The sequence below is a fragment of the Sander vitreus genome, chromosome 16 (assembly GCF_031162955.1).
Source record: "Sander vitreus isolate 19-12246 chromosome 16, sanVit1, whole genome shotgun sequence".
In the NCBI taxonomy this organism is placed as follows: Eukaryota; Metazoa; Chordata; class Actinopteri; order Perciformes; family Percidae; genus Sander; species Sander vitreus.
In genome coordinates, this window is record NC_135870.1 from 3564551 (window position 1) to 3584914 (window position 20364).

Genomic DNA, 20364 nt, shown 5'->3' on the forward strand with positions numbered 1-20364 from the left:
ACAATGCAACTTAGTTTTTCTAGGTCTACGTTTGGGTCGTCTTTTTCCAACACTTTTGTGGCTTTTCCCGTGGTTTTTGTCGACTTCTTCTGTGCCTTTTTAAAGTTTTCCCCCCCCATGTTTTTGGAGCTTTTCCCAACATTTTTGTCAAACGTTCTTTTATTATTATTTTTTTCAAATGCTATAAAACTGAATAAAACACCCAGACTCAATGAAAGTAGTGAACTGATCATTTATTTTACTTGTGAAGAGCTTTGTAGGGAACCATCCACGTTACTTTTTTTTATTTTTTTATTTGGTTGAAAGAATAATTCAATATAAAACTTGTATTCATCAATGAGGACATACACAAAGTAAGCTTTCAAGTTGTTTTATTTACAACATCGAGATCATTTTATTCAGATTTTGTTAACAAACGTGGTCCTCAAGGAACAAATTAGAAGGTACAAAATATTACACAACGAATATCAACCCAGGGGACGGACATTTTCCGAGGAGAAAGGTGGTTAACTGGGCGTTTCTCTACGGATGAAGCAGATATACACAAATATCTCAGAGATTAACTGGGCTGTGGACGATAGAGGATACATCCGAACTGAAGGAGCCTCGTCGCGCTAGTTTAATTCCCCACAGTCGGCGATGACAACCTTGGCTTTAGGAGTGCCGCTCTTCGTGCCTTGCTTCTCCATCGCCTTGACAACATCAATGCCCTCCACAACACAGCCAAACACCACGTGCTTACCGTTCAGCCTGGAGGGGAGAGAAAGTCGGTTAGTGTGAGAGACCAACATCTCAAGACCGTTTGTTAAAGTCTCGCATTGCCAGCTCCATCTCCACAGCACTGTGGAGTAAAGTCTGACTGGGAGAAAAACGTGCTCTGGTTTATTGGCGTTTCTTTACACCAATCACAATGGTCTTGGGCGGCGCTAAGCTCCTGACGCAGCGACGGTGGCTCTGCTAAATAGTCTCGGGAAGGAACTCTTTTGGCGGAACATTTGCACCCCGCAAAAGAAAACGCACGTTGTAGGACATCAGGCTTTATCCTGGAAATGTTCTTGCGTTGATCCAGACTAATCAAACCAGAATGCAGCAGCCCGTGGGTCAAAGGTGGCTTGTGGCTCGGAGGGTAGAAACCACAAGGTTAGCGACTCAAACCCAGGCTCCTCCGGCCACATGTCTAAGGGCTCCTGCACACTGGCTGCGTGGCGTGGCGTGAGCGTGGAGTTTCTGTTGCGTGGCGTTTTCTATGTCTTTGCACACCAGAAACATGTCTGACGCAGCACTGCTGCTGCTAGCCCTGTCTGTACACATGTACTGTATGCACTCAAGCAGTAGTATACTTCATGTTAAACATAAATATATACTGATTTGATAACAGCAAAGACAACGTCGGCAGTTTTTAAAAAAATGACATTTATATCTGCATTTATGACAAAACCTAGAGACTTTCAAACATCAAAATGTCACTTATGAAATATATTTGTGTCAAAATAACATATAAACATCTTTTTGTATTCTATTTTGCCTGGAAACCCTTCCGCTGAAAAATAGGCGTCTGTCCCATTTCTAGCATGCAGGCGTTTTCGGCGCGGCCTGAGACGTACGTGTCACGCAGGGAGTGTGCAGGAGCCCTAAGTGTTCCTGAGCAAGACAGTGAATCCCAAGTTGCTCCCCGGACCCTGTATGTATAGCTGTCCACTGCTCCTAATATTTAGGATGGGTTAAATGCAGTAATAGAACTTCACTGCATTGTACTGTGTGTATGTGACGAATAGGGAGTAAAGTTTGTTTTGTAAGTGGAGCTCACCAGTCAGTTTTTTCTGTGCAGAGGAAGAACTGGGATCCGTTGGTGTTGGCCCCGGCATTAGCCATGGACAGGATGCCCGGGCCTGTGTGCTTCAGCTGGAAGTTCTCATCAGCAAACTTCTCCCCGTAGATGGATTTGCCTCCAGTTCCATTGTGATTGGTGAAGTCCCCGCCCTGAAAAAAGGAAAGGTTAACTCGGTATTGGTGGCCACAGCCATTACAAAGATCTAGTTCCTTGTCTTCACTGTACCTGGCACATGAATTTAGGGATGAGACGGTGGAACGTGGAGCCCTTGTAGCCAAAACCCTTCTCCCCGGTGCACAAAGCACGGAAATTTTCTGTTGAATAAAGACAATGGCACTTCATTAAAATACTTAAGTGCAGTAGGTAAGACTTATAAAACTACCTTTCTGTCATATTTGCTGAAACTGACCCTATGTTCCAGTAGAACTACATGTAGCAGGTAATCTCTGGCTCCACCTACAGCCTGTAGTGAGATTTGCAAAAATCCACCGCTCCCTGTTCAGATGCACCAATCAGGGCCGGGGGGGGTTGTCTAACTGCGTGTCAATCACTGCTCATGCACACGCATTCATTCTCCCTTGTGGGGGGAGGGGCTTAGGAGACCGTTTTGGGCTTTAGCAGAAAAGCGGGAGGGACTGAGAAGTTGTTGATGTTAAAATTTTTTGGCTAAGTCCTGGATCTTTGCACGTTGTTTAATCTCCAGCGCTAAGCACCGGACGGAGCCACGGTGCCTCTGCAAAATAGTCTCAGGAAGGAACTTGTTTTGGTGGAACATGTGTACGTTCAAAGGTTGTTTTAGTCGTGCAACAGGAAACTCAGATTGGTAAGATAGTCTAGCTAGCTGTCTGGATTTACCCTGCAGAGATCTGAGGAGCAGTTAACCATAGTCCTCACAAATCCACCGGAGGTTAGAACGCCAACACAAAGACAGAGGAAGGGGACGGACATCTGGGCTAAATGAGGGACATTTGGTAGAATTTACGGCGGCACTCCCAGAAATGGATGGTCGTAGATACAGACTATAGGGCTTTGACTCTGAACTTCCGTTATCAATCGAGCATTGATTGGTCAGTAGGCGGTGCTTTTATACCGGTTGATCTCTAATCTCCAACATAACCTGCTCCCGACCAGGTTAGGTGTTCAGCATGAGTTACCACGGCGATTGAACCCGGTAACAACTAATCCACCGTCGTGGTACAGAAAACCCTGGGTCGAACCTGAAGTTAGCTCGTTAACGCCAAATCTCGCTTCGTAGTACAGGCCTCTGGTGAAGTTGTGAATCGCGAGCTCATTAGCAAGGCTATTATTGGTCATCTGTGCTCCTGTAGGTGACGTTAGCGTCCTGGTTCGCGCCCATTTTGTATACCAAAACAATGGCGGCGCCAACGCCTACAACAACCACGCCTGACGAGGAGTTCGAAATCTACACTCCTGACAATTTGAAAAGCAACGTGTGGCGCCAATTTGGGTTCCCAAAGAAAAACAGGGAAAAATCCAGAGTAAGGACAAAGCGATATGTAAAATATGTAGGACCAAACTCGCATACCACACGACGACCAGCAACTTGAGAGCCCACCTGTCAACACTACATCCTGGCAAGCTGGAAGAGGAGGAGCGGAGGAGGGATCGGGGGCGAGGCAGGCCTTCACGAGGCCTCCCCTGTGCCCGTCAAAATAGAGCGACAGATTTGCTGACACGGTTCGTTTGCGAAGATTTTAATCCAGAGTCTGACTTTTAATGTCGTGACAGTGTGTTTTTCTTCTGGAACCATCATTGCCTGCCTATTGACATTGACTGATACACTGCCCTCTGGTGGACAGAACATATACAACTTAAGTTTGATACCAATATAGGTCTTACTGAAGGCATTGAATGGTCAAAATATTATTAATAAATATTCAAATACATTCGAATATTAATATACAAACGAACTTTTTGGGCAAAAGTCAAAGCCCTAATAGACTAGCACCTTAGCTGTGATGACAGTCTGACTCCTGTCCAAAGCTTCCTGCCACAGCAGATCCACACTGACACTCCTCCGCACAGATTATTATACTAAATACCAGAATCAGAAAGGAGTTTAAATACTACAGAACACGTGTGGGGCTTTATAAAAACTGTCTCATGGGTCGTATCTGGCCATCGGCCGTGCTTTTAGAGAATACGACAAGTGCAGAAAAAGCAGAAACAGTATGTACTCTATGCACAAAGGAAGAATATAGGACACTTGTTCTGCATCCACAGAGTATAAAGGAGGTCATATATAACTAACAATGGCTATGGGGGACAAAAGTCAGCAATGTATCATGCAGCTTTTCTCGTTGGGAGTTGCATTAAGGTTGTGGGAAAGAACAACCAATATATATTTCCCTCTCATTAATCACAGCAGCGTCTCACTGTTTACACTCACATTCAGCTCTGCAAAAGGCAGGCTCTTTGTGCAATGCTTTCACACTCTGAATCACCCGCAGCCTCGACCCATATTCAGAATAAACTCTCAGCGGAGGATTAATGGGGACGCGTATTTTCCCCAACCAAACGTGAATGCATTTTAGGTGTGTGGGGGGTAATAAAAACAGACCAGCAGCTCTGTACAGTGGACTTACAAAGTGTTCTCCTTTTTTAGTAAGTCTTACATACCTGCAGTCTTTGGGACCACATCAGCCCGGAGCTGCAAAACACAAGACGTTTCAATCAGTGACCAATAAACAGCAGAAGTGGGTGGAGGGGGGGGAGGGGGGCAGTTTGACACATAAAGCATACACAGAGAATGTAAAATACACTATAAACTAGAATGCTAAACCTTTGGAAGAAGACTCAAAATGTCTGAAAATACCAGCAACAAATGCCTTTTTTATTAACATCTTAGTTTATAAAACTAAGCACGATTATAGGCCTAAAGCCCAAACACTATATTGCGTTTAGGTCTGCAACTTCATTTTCATTATTGATAAATAGCAAAATTGTTATCTCGATGAATCGGTTTGTCTGTAAACTAAAAAAAAAAAAAAAACATTGAACATTGTAATTTAATAAGAAAAATCCAAATATGACATTCAAAACTAGGGGTACACCGATCCGATATTAAGATCGGATATCGGTCCTGATATTGACAAAAATAGCTGGATCGGGGATCGGAAAAATGAACAGATCCACGGGCAGATCCAGTTTTGTTAGTTTTTTTCCCCTCTGTCGCACACGTGTCGCATGCTGGAAGAGTTGAGTGTACAAATTAATAAGAATTCAATACATTCCATCTATGTTATTTTGTCTTTGTTAGGAAAGTAATGTTTAGTTAGGAAAGTCTGGTGCCTTTAGTCTCTTCCACATGGTGGAAGGAAGGTATGAGGTGGAAGGTATACAGTGTATTATTAATTAAACGGTATCGGATCGGTACCGGTATCGACAGATACACAAACCCCAGGTATTGGTATCGGGACTGAAAAAGTCGGATCGGTGCATCCCTATTCAAAATGCCTTTTTTTGTCCAACCAGCAGTCCAAAACCCAAATATATTAAGTCAACCATCATATATATAACTAAATAAAGCAAGAAATGATGGCATTTGAGAAGCTGAAAACAGAGTTTGTTGGGCATTTTTGCCCTAATTATGAACGATTAATTGATTGTCAAAATGGTTGATTTTCTGTCCACTGACTAATCGATTAACTCGACCAATAATTGCAACTCTATAGTGTTCAGAAGACGATCAGATAAGATTCATCTCCAGTGGTTTACAGCCTGACCTGCCCATCTTAACTGCAGCGTTTGTTATTACCAGCTGTGCTGCTGCTGCTGCTGCTGCTGCTGCTGGGCGTTTCCATCCGGATATGATCTCTCTGGAGGATTTGTTTATGATTTAAACGCGGTTATCTGTATTTAAACAATTCATTATACCATATCAGGATAATACAAATATATAATATATGCAAAAAAAACTACTAAAATGGAAGCCTAAAAGCTGCATGAGAGGAGTTTGACGCACTGCAACATGTCTGTCAGAGCTCCAGGCCTTCTGTAAATCATACAGATGGATGTAAAAGATATTCCTGCCGCCTTAATAATAAATACAAAACAGTGACAAATGTCAAGTAAATAGTCTGTTTTTCTTACCTCCATTATAATCCTGCCAGCGTTAGCTCCATCAATGGTGATGTCAAAGAAAACTTTGGGGTTTCCCATGTTGATAGACCTGCCTGTGATATGGGTATGATGGAAATACGCACTTTGTATGAATTCCTGACAACGCGTCAGAGACACTGGATCTGTTTGGGTCTGTGCGCACCGATGAAGTAAAGTCTGCCGAGGGCCAATCACAGCCACGTCCTTCTGAAAGGCTCCAGAATGGGCCAATAGGAATGGAGAAGGGCGGGGGTTAAACGCAGAGCGCTGTCAGTTGGTGAGGCGTCTCCACGGCAACTGCAGCCAGTCAGTGACCACAAAAGAGAGCTTCTGTCGTGAAAAATCAGCAACTTGAACTTTGCACCCGTGTATAAAAAAAGGAAAGATTCAACTCACCCAAAATTCAATGCTGGCGTCAGTTTGGAAAAAACTGAGGTAGATAGTTGACTTCATCTGGAAATATCTGTAAACACGCACCTACACGGTCTTAAAAAAGAAGGCGAACTAGTAGCATAGGCTACATTTTACTAAGTTACTGTAGCCTACTTCAGTGGTGTAACCATAGAAACAAAAAGTGGACCGCCTGTCTACACACGTATGTCGCATTTTAGACACCTAAACTATGCCTAAAACACACTATGTAGCCTATACGTATATGTATGCTACATTTACAATATTTTCACCGCTTTATCTTGCTGTCGGACAGTCTTTTATCATCATAATAGACCTTTTTCACGGCAGACCTGTTGACGTGTCACAGTAGGAAAAGCACAGGTGTATTCAAACCCATTAATGATGGCTGCGTTCCACTTAGGAGAGGCCCTGGTATTGTTCATGCTGACTCACTGAAATAGCTCACTGGGACACTTGATGGAACTGAGCCATCGTTAAGGTTATCAATTTCAGCTGTGCTTTTCCTACTATGACAAGTCAAAAATGTCCATAACACGAACAAACTAAGCGATGGTCTTGATCTGCGAGGTTAAATGACTGTTTTTGTCAAAGGAGTTTGGTGGCTTTGAAGAGAGCAGAGATAACAGCTTCGGTTACCTTCACATACACGTTAACAGGGCTGTCTGATGGTGAAGCCCCGCCGTGAAAATATTCTAAATATAACGTACACTCAACTGACTATGGATAAGTACCCCATACAACTTCACTTAAAAAAATACAAACTATCCCTTTAAGTAAAATGTAGAAATTCTCCATTAGAAGACATTCTGCATTCAAAATCCTGCTTAAGTAGCAGTAAAATCAGCAAAGTGTAAAGTATCAGCATTAAAAGTACTCATTGTGCAGTAAAATGTCTCCTCTGATATCTGATTCTATTTGAAGTAGTTAAAAGATAGTTTTTAATGTAAAATATCATCTGTAAAGAAAATAGAAACCACAGCTGATAAATGTAGAACAGTAAAATGTGCAATATTTCCCTCTCAAGTATCAGTAGTGTTGTATTAAGTAGCAGAAAATGGAAATACGAAAGTACAAGAACCTGCAACATTTATGGCCATTCATGGCCACCCAATGGCTGCAAAATGAAATACATAACTATGAAATTGAATGTTGAACTTTAAATACCAGAGCCTCCGAAGACAAGTGTGTCAAATAAAGTGATTTTTAATTCTGAGATTCAGGAAAGGGACAAGGAAGGTAACTGTAGGTACAATGACGATTATGATTAAAAAATAAATAGAAAATAATGGCAATTACAATGTTTTACAAAATATGTGGAATAGTTTACATATTAAAAAACCTTTGTATCTAGCAAATTTGCACTTAAATAGTCCATCATTTCCAAATATAACATTATTGTGTTGCTCAATTGGCGGAGAACAGTATTTCTTGTTGCCTTGTTGGACCACGAAGGGTGAACTCATTCATAGAAAAAAACCCGTCAGCTTTACAAAGTGGTATTAAGAATAATTTCCTCTGCATCTTTAACTGCATTGCTCAATGTCCGCTGACTGTTTTCTGTCATACATGCATGCATGACCTTTTTACAATTGCTTTATACTTTTTTTCCTAACATACATTATGTATACAGTGCCAACAAATGATCCATTATCCAACTAAATAACATTTAAATTACCATGGTTAACAATTAATTTGATACACACACGTTCTCTAATGAAAACAGCTGATTATACAGTACACAAACCCGCGTCATGATGGGTTATACATGTCAAACGATTTTAAAAACATACTAGTAGCTTTCAAATGGCAGAAAATGCCACGACACACAGCTGTACTCATTTACAGTATGCTTGAAAATAACCTTCGAAAGAAGGTGAAACCGAATGGAGGAAAAGATGGGAGTTTTATATATATATATATATATATATATATATATATATATATATATATATATATATATATATATATATATATATATATATATTTCACAGTGCTGAAGGATGTCAGAGATACAATGAACCTCAGCTCAAACTTCATGTATTTAAGTCTATCGTACATCTGGGCCCCAGCCTTCATATTTTTTTCCTTTTTTCGCGAGGTCGTCACTCTTTTACTCCGACATCTGACTGATCACAGAAACAAAATAGTAACCGCTGCCCTTATCTTACATCCTTACGTATTAAGGTTGAAGCTGGTGATAGTCTAGGTTCTTTTTGTCAATAAAGCCCACAAACACACACACACACACACACACACACACACACACACACACAGTCCTGCTGCCACGAATACTCACAAAGGTGGATTAATCCGCCGCTGAAAATAGTGCACTATTTCCTCCCGTTTCTTTGATACAAAACTATCGACCAGCTGTTTTAGGAAAAGTATTCATTATAACTTAAATATAAACTCTTGACCCGTTTTCAAAAATGTACGTCTTCAGTAGGATCCAGAGGGTTTGGGCTGAGACAGTTACGCGGCGGAGGAGGGTCTGGCTAGTCCACGCAGCATTCTGGGATGGGAGAAAAACGTGCTCTGGTTTATTGGCGTTTCTTTAAACCAATCACAATCGACACGGGCGGCGCTAAGCTCCGGACAGAGCAATGGTGCCTCTGCTAAACAGCCTCGGGAAATAACTTGTTTTGGGGGAACGTGTGTACGTTCAAAAGTTCTTTTAGTCGTGCGACAGAAAACTCAGATTGTTTAACTAGCCTGCAGAGATCTGAGGAGCAGTTATCCATAGTCCTCAGAAATCAGAGGAGGGTAACGGACATCCGGCAGAATTTCCGACAGCACCTGAACAATCCCGTAAACGAAACGTCGTCGATAAAGACTACGGTAAGGGAGTCTGAAAGTACGAACGTGAAGCGAACTTTTTGTGCAGTGCGATTAGATATAACGTCGACGCAAAACGTGAAGTTTTTTAAAGTAATTGTTCATTTCTTACACTGCACTGCTACTTTTATTCTTGTATTTCATACCCGTCTTATTCTATTTTAATATTCTCTTCAGCAAATGTTTTTTAACGGCATCGTTGCTGAAACTGTGCTATATAAATGAAGCTGCCTTGCCTATCAGCGTTGAGATTCTCCTGCACAGCATGACCCTGATCGATCCAAACTCCATCCAGAAACGAGGCATTTCAAAAGTTGTTTACTTGTCGTCTTGTGGACGGACCCGACAAAGCACGAATTCAGACTTTTTACAAATCGGCGTCATTACGTGGTTATTTCGGCATCATTTTGCACTTTAAATCCCAGATAAATCTGTACCTCAAGTAGCGCCGAAAGCGGCAGTCATCCAGACGCACTTCCTGGAGAAGGCGGTGAAATTCACCGTGCTGTGTGCGCCTCTGGATGACGTCACGAACCCCGGATACGACGGCGTTTGGTTTCGACACTGGCGCGTCTCGTTTTGTTGCGTGTGCTCTTTTCGTGGGGTTTGTTGACAACAAGAAAAATACTGAACGTCCTCAGCTTTAACCTTTAGTGCGGTGGTTCCCAAACTGAAAGGTAACGTAAGCGGTGGGGTGTAGGTGTGTGTGTGGGATTGGGGGGGAATACAGCAGTTTAAAATATTACGAGAAAAGATTTTACAACTATGGGAACTGACTCACATTGATAATAGTTTTATATTTCGTTGCAGCGATCTCGAGGTAAACGGTAGAAATACAGCGTTTGCGTTACAAAGTAATCTACAAGGAATGTGCGTGCGTGCAAAAAGGGCGCCCCGGCAGAAAGAAAAAGTTTGGGAACCACTGTATCATGTGTCCATTAACTCCTCATTAACACATCCCAGCTTCCATGAACTAAAAACATAAATTAAATACTTTATATTTAAAACCTTCAGCTTGCAATTTGTGCTATAGTTTAAAATGCTGGTCTGCAGAGTCAGTGCTGTGATATTCTTTATGATGGACAGTGTCCCCTCCGCTTCCTGTAGACCGCAGTCAGTCAATTTCAAAGTACAGCAAAGAAAAGATACACAAAAACACACGCCTATTGACGCACACACACACACATTTGCGCGCACACACACACACACACACACACACACTTTCTTGGACCAATGAGGGCGGGGCTACAGCAAACGGAGAAAGAGAAGCAGAGGCTGGAAGAGGACTGGCGTGACAACGTGAAGGCGGTCAGTTGTTCTCGAACAGAGACAGCAGGTCATCGCTGCTGTTGTTGGGCAGGTCGGGGGGGCCCAGGTAGGACAGCAGCTCGTCCGGGTTGGTCAGCTCAGGAAGAAGCTTAACGACAGACAGAGAATTCAAAATTAAATTCAACACCAAACTGTAGGGCTGCACCTACTGATTATATTCACTGTCATGTAATCTGTCGATTCTTTTTCTGGATGAATGGATTAGTTGTTTTGGTCAGAAAAAGGTTAAAAATGTTGATCAGCGTTTCCCCAAAAAGCCCAAGATGACGTCCTCAAATGTCTTGTTTTGTCCCCAACTCAAAGATATTCAGTTTACTGTCACAGAGGAGAGGAGAAACTAGAACATGTTCACATCTAACAAGCTGGAATCAGAGAAGTTTTACTTTTTTTCAAACAACAAAAAAATGACTCAAACCTATTCATTGATTATCTAAATACTTGGCGATTTGTTTAAAAGTTGACAACTAATTGATTCATCTTTGCAGCTCTACCAAAATTAAAGTCGAGATATAAAACTGTTACATTAGAGAGAAATAGTGGAGGTCAGGGTCTCCTTACAGGGAAGTATAAAGGCAACCTTAAAGACCAACTGCTCAGTGCAGAATAGCCAATCAGAGATGTTCATTGTTAACAACAAAACCTCCAATGTTACTCGTGGTATGTTTTTCTGCAAAAAACATGACTTGAAAAAAATATATGTTTTTTGTTTGAACTGTAATGTCTCCGTTATTAAAAGGGAAATTAGCTGAAATGAAAAACAAAAGTACGGAAATAAGGATTAAGGCCACGTTTATTCTGAGAATAAAGTCAGAATTCTGACTTTAAACTCAGAACTCAAATGCATTTTTTTGGTCTTAATTGTCTTCCGTACAAAAGAAAAACTGGAGACGAGGTTAAGCGCGGACAATGAAGATGCACGGAGAGTCAAGGCAAGGAAAAAAAAAAACTATTCTAAATGATACGTAGGGCTTCAGATAACATTCATGAGCAGTGGTATTTTTTTACAATCATTCTGAAATATGTCTCAGGAGGTTTTGTTCTCACCTCTGAAGTTACTGCTCCTGGTTAAGAAATATTCTGCTACAGTATGCCGCATAAAACGACTAATTGTCATTTTTACACTTTTTCAAGACGATTGTTTTGGGCTTTTCCGCTTTTAAAGGACAGGACAGCTAGGTGAGAAAGAGGAGAGAGGGGGAAGACATGCAGGAAATGGTCACAGGTCGGACTCGAACCCTGGACCTCTGCGTCGAGGCATAAACCTCTATGTATATGTGTGCCTGCTCTACCCACTGAGCCAACCCAGCCACCATTTTTACACTTTTGTACAGATTAAAGGGTGATTTTGGTTGTTGTTTTTTTCAACCTGGACCCTATTTCCCCATGTTTCTGTGTCTTAGTGACTAATATGAACAAAGATCTTTGAAATTGGTCCAGTGTTCAGCGAGAACGCTGTAAACGCCGTAAACCTGGGCTGCGAGTAATCCTATAGGGCGAGTCCGAACTGGCCCTAAAAGTTCTGTTTTTGCCGCTGACAGGCTCAGATTATTATTCTAAGTCTCTGACAACATTATGGGAAGGCTCCCTACAGAGAAAGACCTCTCTGTTGAAGAGTAAGATCATTTTTGTTGGAAACTGAAAGTGCCCTATTGACGTTAACGTTATATTGCAGCTTGTGTCTCGCTCAATACTGGAGCAAAAAGATCGTTGTTCCCATCAGTCACTTACAAACATAAACATAAGGGGGAAAAAGGGTCCGGGGGGGGGAAAAAAACATCAAAGTTACCCTTCAAACAAACAGGGTATGACGTGTTAATGAGTGAGCTTTCAGGAGGTGCTTTTTTTTTTTTTTACCTTTTAGAGAGCCAGGCTAGCTGTTTCATCCCTGTTTCCAGTCTTTATGCTAAGCTAAGCTATCCCGCTGCTGGCTGTAGCTTCATAATCCCCGTAAGGACATGAGGGTGGTATGGATCGTCTCATCTAACTCTCAGCGAAAAAGCAAATAAGCAAATTTCTCAAAATGTTAAAAAGTATTAAGTTAAGTTGTAAGAAGTTGTGATAATTAGCTTCTATTCTTCTAGCAGGGAAAATAAAGGTTCAAGTCCCACATTTCACTTGTAGCAGTTCAATAAGTATATGTGCCCTCAACTATCAAACAGAGACATCAAGACACAGTCAAGTACGTGCTCTTATACAAACGGAGTCAACAGGTCGGTCCGCTCACATCTAGTGCGTGATCGGGCCCATCTCCTCCGGGTGCTCCGGGGCCTCCCAGACCGAAGGAGCCTTCGCTCTGCAGCCGGGAATTCTGGGAATTGATGTTCCGCTGCGGCAGCGGGCTGCCGGCGTCGCCGAGACTCGGATTGCCGTGAACGCCTGAACTGTGCTGCTGGAGGATGTTGTGGCCGTGTTCCATCCGCCCAGAATGAGACGTCTGATGGCGACGGACCAGGAAGAGACACAAAGACAGTCAGGACAATCTTTATTTTATGGTCATTAAAATAACACGCCGCTTCTGTCCAACACATTGAATTCACTGAAAACACTGTGCATGATGTGTAATCCTTGTGGTCTTTTCAGGTGCTGCGTGATTTCTCTGTGCCCAAGTAGCAGTGCTTCGCCCCAATATAGTCCCAAGTCAATATCTGCCTAGGAAATCGTCTAGTCTAGACCAATGCTTAGGCTGGTGGAATACATGTCTGGGGTCAGAGTTGTTTTTCCCTTCTAGGTTGTAAATGTTACTTTATAATACATGTTCATTTTTATCCAAACAATCTGATTGTATTTATAATGGGTATTATTTACTAGTGTCTGGGCCCCTTTACACAAGCTTCAAATAGCTTACCAGGGTGTCCCATTTCACATATCTGCATAATGTCTTATGATTGTACTTGCCTTTTAACTTTTTGTGAATAAAAATTGAACTGAACAGAAGTGTGTGACAGTAGAGGACACGAGCAGCTGCCTGCGACAGGCGGTATGTGGTTTAGCGGCTCGGTATGTGAGCAAATATGGTCTCAGTCAGCGCTGTCTACTTCAGCCTCAGTTAAAGGCTCTTAAATCAACTCACAAGCCAGAAGGACGAGACAGTCAGTGTTGGTGACTGATGCAGCAGCGCACTCTGCAACCCAACAGCTCCAGGTTCTGAGGGACTAAACTGGAAACCAACAGCGCTTTCACACTTACAGTTCGGTACATTTTTCCAATATGTAAACAAATCAACAAGTCTTTGACAATATCCCTGCTGTGAACTTTAGTATTAATCCATTTATTATTATAATAAATTACATATTTTGAGTGACAGTAGGTCAGTCCTTAGGGAGTTGGGTTGGGAGTCCAAGGGTCGCCGGTTGAAGTTACCGTATGGACCAAAGTATGGAGGGTGGACCGGTAGCTGGAGAGGTGCCAGTTCACCTCCTGGGGCACTGCCAAAGTGCCCTTGAGCAAGGCACTGAGGCTCAGGGGCGCACATCTCAGGGAGCAGCCCCCTCACTCTGACATCTCTCCATTAGTGTGTATAGCATGTATAGGTCCTGAGCGTGTGTGTTTGTGTGTGTGTGTGTGTGTGTGTGTTTGTTTATTATTTATTTATTTAGATTTTCTTTGTTTTTATGATTATTTCTTGTCCGTTTCTGTTCACATATTCCAAATAAACACTTTCAATCAAAAAGGTTGCGGTGCGATTCGGCGGTGAAGTTGCACCACGGTTGGATTCTCCATTTGGTTTGGTTTGCGTTCACACTGCACTTTGTCAAACGCAGCAAACATTTCAAACAAATGCCACCAGGTCGAGACGGTGCTCTGTCTTCATGCACATGTATTATGCACGGAGGGATATCAGAGACGAAAGCCACACCGGACAGCGCTCCCAGTACTCCGGTGTTCGGTGCCTTGCTTAAGGGCGTAACATCAATCCGACTTTGAATACGATACTGCCGTTCTTTGTCTTTTCATGGGATTAATTGACAATAAGAAAGATATAGAATATCTTTGAGGATTAGGGCCACATGTGAAAAAATGTATTGAATTCTGACTTTAATCTGAGAATTCAGATTTCTTTTCTCAGAATTATGTGATTAAAGTCAGAATTCTGACTTTTTTTTTTTTACTTAAATATATATATATTTTAAAGTCAGTCATAACGGATACCTGTAACTCTGGGTCTGTGCGTGAAGGAAGCTCCGTGATCCATCTATACTCTGGTTACGTTGTTGCCTACTCGACCGTTAAGGAAAACGCACAGAGTGACGCGAACAGAGACGACAGGGATCCAGAGGCTACGTCGATTAAAGGGAACACGCTTCCTTTGTGTTTCGCTCATTCATGTTATGTAAGACATGTATGTTAAAGGTGTCTGACCTGCTCAGACTGATAGGGGAGTGGAGGTCCAGAGGAGGCATACTCTCCGAGTGTCGGGGTGCCAGGAGTGTTGGGGAAGTCCGTGAATCCCGCCTGGCTGGAGAATCCCTGGCTCCCTACGGGACCAAAACAAAACACATATCACACCCAATTAAACACAGGTCAGCGTAGACTTTTTGTTTTCTCTTGCATAATAGTGAGCAGTGCAGCATGGAGGGAAAGTGCTTCCAGCTGTGGAGTTTAAGAAGACGTATACAGGGGGGGGAAGGGGACACTGGTCTTGGAATATTGTTCTGGGTCACTTCCCATCTACGAGCAGATGATCTGACTGACTGAGCTGGAAAGTGTGATTTTGCAAAAGTACGTGTATTTATAGATTATATATGGTCACATACTGTACCAGTCAAAATGACTCATTCCTTACACCAGGTTTATAAAGATCTTTTATACCTTAAATAGCCCTGAGCAGGGCTGCACGATATGAGGAAAATATGTGATAATGTTGTTGAATATCGCGATAACGATATTACTTGCCATAAATAGGCAGATATCAAACTCTTTTTTTGTGTGTGGCATTTTTAGGCCTTTATTATGACAGGACAGCTGAAGACATGAAAGGGGAGAGAGAAGGGAATGACATGCAGCTAAGGGCCGCGGTTCGGAGACGAACCTGTGGCCGCTGCGTCGAGGACTGAGCCTCTGTATATGGGCGCGCGCTCTACCAGGTGAGCTGCCCAGGCGCCCCAGATATCAAAGACTGCTTTCAGTATTCTGCTGAACTACAACAAACTGCTGGTTGAATTTAAAACCAACAAAAGGAAATCATTTCCAACGTTATTTTATTGAACAAATAGAACATTGAATTGAATATAAATGGCGACACAAAAAAAAAAGAAAAAAAAAGAAAGAATGACATGAAAGGGGGAGAGAAAGAAAGGAGATGACACGCAGCAAAGGGCTGCATGTCAGATTCGAACCCGGGCCGCTGCAAAGGACTCAGCCTGCATGGGGCGCACGCTCTTACTGGGTGAGCTAGAGGTCGCCCCGATACAGTGAAACTTTGCACATCCGTGGAATATATTCTTGCAGATTCCGGCTGAGCACAAATATTTAAACTGTAGCAACTCCCTTGTTCTGTGAGGTAAAATCACTGTTTTTGTCAAAGGAGTCTGGTGGCTTTGAAGAGAGCAGAGATAACGGCTTCAGTGCCCCGTCTTAGAGGGCTGTCTGACAGCGGGTACCCTGGGATACTTCCTCCCCACTGACCCCCATACACAGTTTCCCTCCTCAGTCTTGGCGCTACTGTACCTGGCCTGTTGTAGTCGGGCGTGTTGCGGCCACCTGCAGTCAGACTGTGGTAGGGGGACGACGCCGGGCCCAGAGCGGCGATCATCTCCATCACATTAGGCAGGACCATATGACTCGGGCTGACTGTTCGGCAGCGCTTCAGGACCGGACCGTCTGGCTCCTCCTTTATGTGCAGGTCGGGTTTGACGGGCACCGGCCTCCAACCGCACACCGGGTCGATGGTGATCTCCTCATAGTCAGAACTGAGAAAGGAAGACATAGATGTATATATACACATTTATTATCATTATTCTCCTGAAAATCTCTCCTTCCTGCTCAGCAGATCCTCCATTATAATAAAAATGGACCAAGGTCTAAACGTGCCTGGCTTTTAAAGAGAATGGGAGATGATCTCTGATTGGTTGATTGCATGTTACGCCCAAAACACACCTATGAATTAATGAAGACACTAAGTACAACACCTTTTGAACCACGCACACGGACCCTTTTTCCCGCCGTTAAACTAGCAAAAGTGTATCCCTACACGCCCTAAGCGCATCTGCGCCAGGCGCTTCACGCCGTGCGTTTAGATCGTTAAAATAGGGCCACAAACAACTTATGGATTCATCCAGAAAATAATCGACCGATTAATCGACAATGAAAATAATCGTTAGTTGCAGATTTCCTCCATTCATATTTCATTTGCTTATTTTCTTTCAGATATTCTTTAATGAGAATTGTTGGAGTTGCCTGAGGCTGAAGATTTTCATCGCCAGATGGGTTTTTCACTTGGACAAACGTACAACTATTTACACATACTCCACACATAAAGACCTACTTGTGGATGTAGACGAGAATCCCCAGCATGTACTGGTCCACCTCCAGCCCTTCTAGCAAAGCGGTTTTACTGTGAACGAGACAAACAAACTGCTGTTACATGCCATGCTGACAGGATCAGATTCTAAAAAGAAAAGTACTTGCTAAAAAAAAAAAAAAGAACGTACTTGCACACTGGACACCTCCAGGTCCCTCTTTCACAGTTCAGCTGCAAATAGGACTCCAGGTCGAAACACTAACAAAATAAAAGACATCAGTGTGAGAGGATTCATTTGCACGTACAGGTGTGTATGTGTGTGTAAGACCCTCTCTCGACAGCGCGGCGGTGTACACCACAGATGCATTCTGGGATAGGAGGGGGAAGAAAAAAAACGCTCTGGGTTGTTTGCATTTCTTTAAATCAATCATTATCATATTAACTGTTGACACAATACAATACAGTAACGTGAGCTGTTTGAATGAGCTGATACATGGTTAAACCTCATCTGCTCTTACCAGTGTATCTCCGTGTGTACTTCGTCTACAGCGATCCCACCAATCGCTCCCAAAACGTCCCAGTTAGAGAGGAAGTGCCCTAAACGTATTCTTTGTAAATCTTTACAATCATTCCCCGAAAAACACAAGCAGGCCTGCCTTGTGCCCGTTCCAAATTTTCTTCAAAACTTGACATTTTCAGCGTGTTTCCTGTCATCGTTTCCCGTAGCAAAAGAATTTTGAGAACCGCAACGCAGAGCAGAGAACGGAAGGTGAGGCGCAAAGCCTGACATCCTGTGTGTGGCCTATGCACCGGATGTCAGGCTTTGTCCTGAAAATGTACTTCTGTTGATCTAAACTAGTGGGGGACGGACCCCCCACCCCACCCACCTGTATGTGTCTGCAGTCGTGCCCTCTGGCTGGCAGCTGGATTCGTCTGAACGTGATCGGGCATTTAAGGGAAACTTTGATCGCCGTCTGCTCTACGCCGTCCTCTCCGTTCAGGCCAGGGGTCCCGGGGATGGTGCCGTTACTGAAATTTCTCTTTACTGAAACAAAAAAAAAAAAGACAATGAAGAAAAGAAAGCACGGTTACTTTACGGCTTCATGAAACAACGTAAATGTGTTGCTGAGAACAACTCGGAGCGTGTTCTGGATTCAGACGCCTGGAGGAGGCGGAGCCAGCAAGGTCTTCACATCAGCCACTGGTTCACAAAGGTTTTAGCAAATGCATACAATTAAGTTTGTTTCAGTTTCCGTCGAAAGAAAAGATTTCTGTCTGTGACTATTTTCCAACGTACCTGCACAGAAGAAAGAAGGTTTGTTTCTTTGAAAAGTTCTTCTTTAAAAGTAAAATGCTTTAGTCAGAAAAGACTTGGGACACTTGGCTCAACATTGTTGAATCCTAGAAATCCATGCTGTAGACTTGTGGTATAGCCTTCTTACTTCTATTTGTGCATGTGTTTGGTCCCTAATGTCTTATGTCTGTCTCTCTCTCTCTGCCAATGTCTTTTGTTTGTTTGGTCCCTTATGTGTGTGTTTGTGTAGGTCTGTAGCTGCAGACATCATTCTTACTGTTGTGTTTTTATTCTGTCTCCCTCCTTCCCGCCTTTCCTCTCTGTGCTTTTTGGACCTGGGACGCGTTCCTATGTCTCAGCATATTGTTTGTAATTTGAAAGAGCACCATGTACGTGACGTTGTGTGATGTGATTGCTTTACTGATGGAATGAAAAACTGAGAATGGAAAAAGCAGCTACAGTTGTGAACCAAAATGATTTGAAGATGAAAGCCGGCGGGATGTAAACTCACTCTTAGTGATGCAGTGCTCGGCCGGCAGGAGTCTCTTTTTCATCAGACCCTGCAGGACCGACCGGACCGACGGCCGGTGGACCAACTGTAACACAAACAGGTGGGACTGGAAAGAGACAGGAGGGGGGGAAAAAAGATGTGTTTAAAATGGGTTTCAATTTGTTTATTGTAAGACATATAATGTGTTGTGACTGTGGGAACCGATCGCTGACCCCTATTTTCCACCAGGCGCATCGCCCGCGCGAGCAAACGCTGCCATTCAAGTCGATGCTTGGTATTCCACCAGCTGCGTCAAGGCGCGTCCCAGAAGCGGCGCTCCGCTAAAGATAAATGCCAGGTCTATTTTCACGCGAGCCGTTCAGACAGCCGGGCAGGAAGTGAAACAGCGAGAGTATCCAGTCAATTCACCAAAAGACCCCCCAATTACAGTAGATGTCTCCTCTACAACACCACGGACAACGAGAGATTGATCTTGGAGGTGGAAAACCATAATACGACACCACAGATTAGAGCTGGGCAATATATCGATATTATATTGATATCGTGATATGAGACTAGATATCGTCTTAGAGTTTGGATATCATAATATGACATAAGTGTTGTCTTTTCCTGGTTTTAAAGGCTGCATTACAGTAAAGTGATGTCATTTTCTGAACTTACCAGACTGTTGTAGCTGTTCTATTATTTGCCTTTACTTACTTAGTCATTATATCCACATTACTGATGATTACCTATCAAAAATCTCATTGTGTAAATATTTAGTGAAAGCACCAAAAGTCAACACTACAATATCGTTGCGGGATCGATATCGAGGTATTTGGTCAACAATATCGTGATATCTGATTTTCTCCATATCGCCCAGCCCTACCACAGATCTTCTCAAAGAGAAGACATGGAGTTTAACTGCAGGAGTGCTTGGAGTGGAAGGTAGATACTAGCTTAATAAACATGTGATTGTTCTTTTTAAAGTACTTGTAGAGCACGTTTCAAACTCAAGGCCCACGGTCCAAATCCGGCCCCTCGCAAATTTTGATCCGGCCCGCATGTCAACTCAGGTTTACGATAGATTTTGGCCGGCGTAGTTGTGCGTCACACAAAAAAGACTGGATATGGTTTTCAAACTGCAATTACACCACACTTAAAGCAGATTTACCGACTTTGAGACTCAGAAATTCACACACAAGTTGCACAACCGGAGAGTTTTCAAAGTCAGGGTATGAAACCGTCGGCTGTGTAGTAGCCTGAATTTAAAAATGTTATTAAAAATGCTTTTTTTATTTATTGATTTGCTGAATTCTACGATGGCTAAGGAACTTGTTTAGGGCTTTATGTGGACCAAACTGTAAATAAAATGTCAATAAACATCACATGTCCGGCCCTTAACATTTTTTTTAATTTACCAGTGTTGCCCTAAGTTAAATTGAGTTTGACACCCCTGTTGTAGAGACAATAACATCTGGGAGTCGGGCAGCAAGACACTCCGCTACTGAGGCGCTCTCGGTGTGGTATGACGCGTGGCGGAAGACAGAACAAAACTGGAACGCAGCCGGAACGCAGCACAGACGTGC

At 42.9% G+C, this 20364-nt stretch overlaps 2 protein-coding genes across 9 annotated transcripts in view; both read right to left on the reverse strand.

Annotated features, from left to right (window-relative positions):
• Nucleotides 1–354: 354 nt before the first annotated feature.
• Nucleotides 355–6090, reverse strand: LOC144531502 (peptidyl-prolyl cis-trans isomerase-like). The gene is made up of 5 exons (XM_078271665.1): nt 5945–6090; nt 4472–4502; nt 2057–2145; nt 1808–1980; nt 355–750 (listed from the first exon to the last, which is right to left on the reverse strand). Exons 1-5 carry the CDS (start codon nt 6011–6013, stop codon nt 615–617), a joined length of 498 nt encoding a protein of 165 aa, XP_078127791.1. The 5' UTR covers nt 6014–6090; the 3' UTR covers nt 355–614.
• A 3332-nt stretch (nt 6091–9422) lies between these two features.
• Nucleotides 9423–20364, reverse strand: part of zmiz2 (zinc finger, MIZ-type containing 2) — a 37052-nt gene continuing 26110 nt past the window's right edge. For 4 of the 8 annotated variants that reach the window (XM_078271010.1, XM_078271007.1, XM_078271009.1 and 1 more), the window contains exons 13-21: nt 18797–18902; nt 17879–18036; nt 17182–17249; nt 17016–17084; nt 16199–16440; nt 14891–15006; nt 13602–13688; nt 12756–12965; nt 9423–10619 (exon numbers count right to left, since the gene is read on the reverse strand). In XM_078271010.1, the coding sequence (XP_078127136.1) occupies nt 10512–10619; nt 12756–12965; nt 13602–13688; nt 14891–15006; nt 16199–16440; nt 17016–17084; nt 17182–17249; nt 17879–18036; nt 18797–18902 (1164 nt within the window). In that variant the 3' untranslated portion in view covers nt 9423–10511. Of the gene's footprint in view, nt 10620–12385; nt 12516–12755; nt 12966–13601; nt 13689–14890; nt 15007–16198; nt 16441–17015; nt 17085–17181; nt 17250–17878; nt 18037–18796; nt 18903–20364 lie in introns of those variants that run through there. The other 4 variants (XM_078271013.1, XM_078271012.1, XR_013503191.1 and 1 more) reach the window with 3 other exon arrangements.